General features: G+C 41.3%; 1 protein-coding gene across 1 annotated transcript in view; it reads right to left on the reverse strand.

The window, feature by feature from the left end:
• Window positions 1-6: 6 nt before the first annotated feature.
• Window positions 7-7,224, reverse strand: part of SUDS3 (SDS3 homolog, SIN3A corepressor complex component) — a 36,843-nt gene continuing 29,625 nt past the window's right edge. The window contains exons 10-11 of the mRNA XM_023513312.1: window positions 4,457-4,541; window positions 7-1,674 (exon numbers count right to left, since the gene is read on the reverse strand). Coding sequence (XP_023369080.1) covers window positions 4,489-4,541 — 53 coding nt within the window. The 3' untranslated portion in view covers window positions 7-1,674; window positions 4,457-4,488. The remainder of the gene's footprint in view (window positions 1,675-4,456; window positions 4,542-7,224) is intronic.

A 7,224-nucleotide genomic window follows, 5' to 3' on the forward strand; every position in this document is an offset into this window, starting at 1 on the left:
CCAGGCAACTTTTGATAACAACATCATTTATCCTGTTTTCTAAATAAAACTCTAACACCAGGAAGAAGAAAAAGGGAGAAAAAGAAAAGGGACGTTTAAATTAAAACAAAAATCTATCTGTACAAGCCTTTACTCTGAGTCAGTAAGGTTTGAGCTCTATAGAAGCCAGAGCTTGGTAAAAGATGATTTACTTGCCTTTTGTGGCACCCCAACTTGCTTTGAGGGAAGTACCTCAAGAGACAACAGAAGAAACTCACTTGAGATCAGGGGAATTACAAAGATTTCCTAGGATGTATAAGGTCAACTGATTGCCCATAGAGATGTCAACAGTTGCTCTAAGTGCAATTACACCTTTAAACACCCCAAGATGGTAACTAGAGTACAGAAAACCCTATCACCCAATGAATCACTTCTCTAAAAAATGGGAATGAGGAGAAGGAACAGGGAACATAGGGAAGACTGCTTCAATGGGACCCACTAGGGAGAGTGCAGGTTCAGTGGTAGTTACAGTAGCACTTTCCTTGTCTTCAACCTGGGCTATACATCGCCTGGGAGTCTATAGGCAGCTCACTGCCTAACAATGAGGTTCCACAGGTTTGGAAGGGTGAATATGTGATAATGGCACCAGCAACGAGAGTGAAATCTGAATTATGCATGGCAGTCTACAGATGACTAATTATTGCACTATCACTCTCACCTGCCTACCTACTGGAGCTTACCCAGACAAACAGCCTGTGGCACATACCACTTCTATCAACTTGGGAATGGGGAAGAAAGGAATTACAAATGAAAACTTCTTGAAATGACCACTTCTTGTTCCAGCTTGAGCTAAATCAAATGTGTCTGAATAAATCATCTGCATTAAATAACATTTAAATATGGTAACTTCCGCACATTATGAACATGAAAGGTCCCCTCCCCTCACCCCATTTACTTCAGTGCACCTTGTCTCCCAGACAAATTTTTCCATCATTTAGCCAGTGGAATGGAAGGCATGCACCAAATTTTACACAAGGCGTTTACTTCTCTGAGAAGGCTGAGAGCCAGGAGAATTAATCTCCGTCTGCTAGGACCTCTGCCCCAAGCTTCTGGGAAAATAGTGAATTGGGTTTGACAAAAGAAGTAACTACGTGACCCACTAATCAGATTCAAAACAGGAAAATGTCCTGTAGATTGTATCCCTTCCTGTTCTTCTCCATAGTGGAAAGACCTAAAGATAATGAATGGAAAAAGCTGCCCCTTCAAACTCAAAGCAGGCTAAAAAAAAAAAAGACAAAGTCTAAGCAAAAAATAAAGAAATAAAAGGAAAAAAATAAGTCAAATCCCCAGCCCCAATACTCCTGAAAATAAAACAGGCCTATGCTGACTAATGTCTGGAAGAAGTCGAGGCAGAAAAGAAAGGATGAAAGTGGCCAGCCACTAAAGTGCCTTGAGAATCCATGACAGTGTTCTCCATTTCCAAGGCCAGGTAGCTATTCCCAGTAAGTTAAAAATTTTCTATTAAAAAGAAAAGAAAACAAAACAAAAACAAAAACCACTCTGGAAGGGTCATGGGAAAAAGAACACTGTAGAAAGTCAAGCTGCTGACCGCCGGCGGATAACGAAGAGCCCACGCTGAAGCTGGCCTAAGTAGATCCTCATCTTTGTGCTGTCGCTTGTCTTCCTCACCCAGATCTGCAGGAGAGAGCAAAGGGAGCAAGATGTAACAGGGTGAGAAATACGGAAGAGCAAATCTCCCAGAGCACCCAGATGGGAGCCTGAGTTCCATACGGGCAGAAAACTGGCTACCTCTTGCTTAAATGAACCATCTCAACCTCCAAAGACTTCACAAAAATCTCTCCGACCTTTGGCCATCCTAAAAGCAAGCCTCTGGTGGAGTTCAAGCATTAGCCCTGAACTCGTTTCTCCCAGCCATCTCTCTCACACCTTTGAGAGAGAGAAAGTGGAAAGCACGGTGATCTTAGGTTCCATTGTTGCTTTGATCTTTGAGATTCTTAAATTTGGTTTGATTATAGCATTATCGACACTCTAGAAACACAGACATGAACATAAACTTTCAATTAAATTTGGAAATATTTTCCTTGCCCCAGGGGACTTCCATTTTATGTAGCTTTTCAATCCTCTGATTTCCTGGCAGCAAAGAGTAATAGTTGTGACAGAAAAAGAAGAGAAAAATACCAACAATAGAAAAGATGCCCGGAGTGAGGTGGGGACCAACCACAATTGTAAGAAGGCTGGAGAGCTCACGACAGCCTTCCCTCCCCATACCCCTCTCCAACAGATGGCATCAGATTTCTCACCTGTGGACTGCCAGGGCTGACAAGTGCACTCGGTAAGTGTCAACCTGCAGCCGGGGACAGGAAGGAGAGTTGCTGCCAGTCAGCTGACTCCCCCAAGCCAGGGTTCCCGAGCTCTTACTGTGTGCCAGACATTGCACTGATCAAAATGAGCCTTTCCACCCTCAAAACAACCCTGTGAAGTAAGTACTGTCACTGGCCCCATTCCATAGAAGAGGAAACCAAAGCTCAGCAAGGCTGAATCACTTGTCCTGATGTCAATTCTGGAGCCTGACATCAAAGCCCCTCGCTCTCCTCTATTAAACCAGTGCCTGACTCTTCTCTGTCTTTTTGTAACATGCAATTAAACGAAGCCCAAAGTGGTTTTGTTAAAGGCCTACCATTTCACCCGCATAGACAAGTTTATAGGCATAGCTCCTCCTTCCTCAACTCCATTTTCAGATTTTAAAAAAGCTTATTCTCAGTTTCATCTCAATTTCTTTCATGTGATTATTTAGCAATAGAGACTTTAAATCAAACGTACTGGTTTAAAAATAAAAAAAAGTTAAAGATCTCACATAAAGCTAACTTCTAAAGGACCTTGCAGAACCTTTTTGAAAACTGACCTCACAGAGGGCTAAATCCGGGTGGCACCAACATGTTCAGATCCACCCACCATCAAACCTGCTCAAGGCTTGTTTATGCTAAAGCCCAGTAGACCCAATGCCATCTAGGATCTGATGTGAAAAACAAGCAGAACACTTCCAAGAAATGAGAAGTGTTTCCTTGTTACCAAAGTTGCATGCCTCCAACGCACTGAGGCGCCTCCTCTACAGGAGACATCTCTCAGTGTCATCACTGGTTTGGCAGATCTCACTGACACTCCATTATGTCAAAAATTAATAATACTCAACAGAGAAAAGAACTTACATTTCTACTTTACTGATAATCTTCAGGGTGTCACAGAGGAGAATAATGCACTGGTTCTGAAGTTAGGTTTAGGTACTAGAGGGCCACATGCGCTCTGTGCAGTATCCCGCACAGCCAGGTGGAAATGCTCTATCAGGACATCACGACACCTCTTGGCTAAGGAACAGGAGGTCTATTAGATCCCCTGTTCTGGTTTTGACTTGGTTCAAAGTGACTCACAGAACCTCAGCCCAAAGAATGACATTCATTTACCCAGATGGTACTCCTTAACTTTTTAAGTAAACAATCATTTTGCAAACTAGTCACATTATTGGGGCCTTTCTAATTCAGGAAGCTGAGAGAACAGAAGAGGCTTAAGTTATTTCGTAATCCAGTTTCATTAGATTTACTGTGCACTGGCACAAATAAGTTACAGAGGATAGACAGGTAAAAATCAATTTCTTTTTTGTGGATGATAAAAGATCAAGCCAATCCAGCTACTATTAAAGTTTTAAACTTTAACTACCAACAAGATGAGTTACACATTGTGGACATTCTCCTAATGAGGGGCCACTTGGAGATTTCACAAGGCCTCAGGTGCAACCCTCTGAGCTGAACCCATCCTGCAGAAGTGAAGCCAGGAAATTAATACCCAAGGCCATGAACCTGGCAGTACACTGTTCAGAGGTACAATGGGACACATCAGACAGGAAAGATAGCAGACTAGGAGCAGCATGTGGGCTGCAGTAGGCCAACCCCATTTAGTGAGCACTTAATGGATGCTAGATCCTATGCCAAGTGCCTCATTAAATCCTCGAAGCAAGAAACACATCTATTGGTATGTGTGAAAGTTCTAGAAAAATAAAACCAGGAGAGAGTATGCACCACAGGCAAGCTCCACACTCAGAAGATGATTACCTTAAAAAGAAGCAGGATTTGAAGGTATAGATGTAGTATAGACTTGCCTTTTGTTCTTTCCTATAGTGTAGTTCAGTGGTTCCCTAATCGATTACTGTATAGGGCATTCACAAATACCACAAGCTATTTACAATCTGCATGTATTATAGTCAAGCACATGTAAGGGATATTCAAGGGCAATTTTGACTATGGGCAATTTCTGCCTAAAAGTGCTGACTTTAGAATCTAACCCACATGTAAGATATGATTCCACTGTACTTTCTTTGTAGCACTTTCATTTCAGGTGTGTCATATTTTCAACACTTCAAAGAGCACACTTTGCCTTCCTAAGGGTGAGGGAGTGCAGTTCCTACCTCGTTGGCTCCAACAGAGCTAATCACACAGCTCAGTTTCTGGTTGTCCTTTGACTCCAGATAGATGGCTTGACTCTTGTGGTACCTGCCAAAAACAAGGCACATATCTAAAAAAAAGTAGCAGGGAGGAAAGAAATTTAAAAAAAAGAACACCACAACAAAAACTACAATTTAAAAAGTCTTAATAATTTATATTTGGGGAAGAGCCTCGATTTCAGAGGGTTTAATTTCAAGGCTCCTATCACTGGATCGGATTAGATGAACTCCTAATCTTCCTCTGGATCTAAGGCTTATATTCCTTAGTCCTTCTGCAAAGGGGAAAAGGGTGGGATGCTGAGGAAAGGGTTAGAAAAGCCATACATTTTTCCTTTTTATATGGACTATATGACCCAGTTCAAAAGTAAATTAAAAGTTTTAAAGTAAAACCTCTGTTTCCATTTTCTGGCCCCACCCCAAACCACTGAAAGTTGGATGGACAAAACAGGCTTGAACAACTGTTATTATTCATTTTGTTTGTCCAAGTATATCAACAACAAGAAGGTAGGCTAAATTCAGCCCTGACTTTATAAATCATGAAAAAATACTCAAGAGGCTCAGCAACCATAGCACAGTGGTTACAGCGCCAGCCACATACACCTAAGGTAGCAAGTTCAAACCCGGCCTGGGCCAGCTAAAACAACAATGACAACTGCAACAACAAAAAGACAACAGCCAGGCGTTGTGGCAGGCGTCTGTAGTCCCAGCTACTCAGGAGGCTGAGGCAAGAGAATCACTTGAGCCCAAAAGTTTGAGGCTGCTGTGAGCTGTGATGCCATAGCACCCCACTAAGGGTGGCATAGTGAGACTGTCTCAAAAAAAGAAAAAGAAAAAGAAAAAACAGCCGGTCATGGTGGCTCATGCCTCTAATCCCAGCACTGTGGGAGGCTGAGGAGGGAGAATCGCTGGAGCTCAGGAGTTCATGACTCACCTGAGCGAAAGTGAGACCCTGACTCATGAAAAAAATGGAAAAACCCAGCCAGGCACCACAGTAAGTGCCTGTAATCCCAGCGGCTTCGGAGGTTGAGGCAGTGGGATGCCCACAAGCCAGGAGTCTGAGGTTGCAGTGAGCTACCAAGCCACTGCACTCTGCTCAGGGGCACAGGGTGGGACTCTGTCTCGATAGAAAGAAAAAAGAAATAAAAAAAAAAAGCAACGAAATAAAATAAAATAAAAACAAAGTTTGAAAAATATAGAAAAAATACTCATGAAGCACTAACTGTATACCACTGATTATACTGGAGATCGAGGAAAGTGAACGAGGCCACAAGGTCTCTGCTACCACAAAGCTTCAAATACAGTAGGGACAAAGAACATTAAATGGTCACACCTGGTATGTGCTAATCAGACGAAGTTCCAAGCATCAAGATATACACCAAAGGGTATCTAATTTGGTCTGGACAGTGGAAAAGCTCCTGTGATCAGAGGAGGTAAGACAGACGCTTCCTTTTCACCTCCTGTGTCTATTCTCTTGGCCAGCAGTGCATGGTCACTGCTAACTTCTAGACATTCAGGGACAAGGCTAAGAATCAAAGTGAATGTGCAAGGGCCAAAGGCCACATGAGACAACAGCAGCTACCACAGGATGAAGGAGCAGCTGCTGGATTACAAAAGTTAGAAACATGAGCTGAGCTGCTACAAGCAGCCCCAGCTCAGAACATAACCTTTGGTTCATTTTGGCTACGGAGGTCTGCTAAACCGACACAGCTAACTAGACTCAAAAGCTCATGTAAATTCTACCAAAACACACTTCTCAGCAAAGCATTACATATTATTATTATTTCTCTAGGGAAAGAAGACAGACTCCGTTTTGTCTGATGAAATAACTACTGCCGAAACATCACAGTAAAGGATATACTTCAATCCCATAATGAGCTTTTTCCAATCTAGGCTCCAAAGTGCTCTTTAACCCTGTTACTTAGGAGCTGAAAACTCGGGTTTCCAAGTCAATTTATTTCTTGAAAATACTGTTAAAAGAAATTGAATTTTAAATGCAATTAGAATAGTAAGATTGGTTTAGACTCAAGTTTTAAAGCTACTTTTGGCCATGTGTTAGTTAGTAAACTGGGTCAGGGACCTTCATTATGCTAAACATGTAAAATCCCAGGTCCAAATTATAGGATGCACGAGAAGGCTAAATTAGTTCATGAAAACACTCTAACACTTCTCTTGGTCTCTCTCCCGCATCTAAGCCAACTGTCTCATGTAAACAGTAAAGTCCTGAGTAATGGCTGAAATGAAAATACAGCAGAAAAAGAACACTCAAGTTATTCTATAGGGATTCTGAATTATTAAAGAGATAAAAACACAACACAAAACACAACTAGCCTCAAGTCACACTGAACACTTTAATAAAGTAAGGTCATGGGTGGGGTGCAGAAGTTTATTACTAGCATAGAAACATGCTCGATATACTGGTAAGTGGAAGGAAAAACTATGTCCACAATATTCCTGTGTTTATAATAAAATATATACATGGTACCTGTGTATCAGACATACAAAAAAATGGGTAAATACATATTAAAATTTTATAAAAATGTAAATTAATAATGGTATTTGTTTATTGTATAGCTTCCTTTTTAAGAATGGATATTATGCTAAAAAACAAGTATTTTCATAAGTCATGAAAATACCTAGATGGTAAACATGAGGTAAAAAGAAAATTTAATGTCACCAAGGTCTGTTAAAGGAAGCCACTGACTGTGAAAGACTATTCAAATAACTTTTTTTTT

The sequence above is a fragment of the Otolemur garnettii genome, unplaced genomic scaffold (genome assembly GCF_000181295.1).
Source record: "Otolemur garnettii isolate 467f Iridium unplaced genomic scaffold, OtoGar3 scaffold00038, whole genome shotgun sequence".
NCBI lineage: Eukaryota > Metazoa > Chordata > Mammalia > Primates > Galagidae > Otolemur > Otolemur garnettii.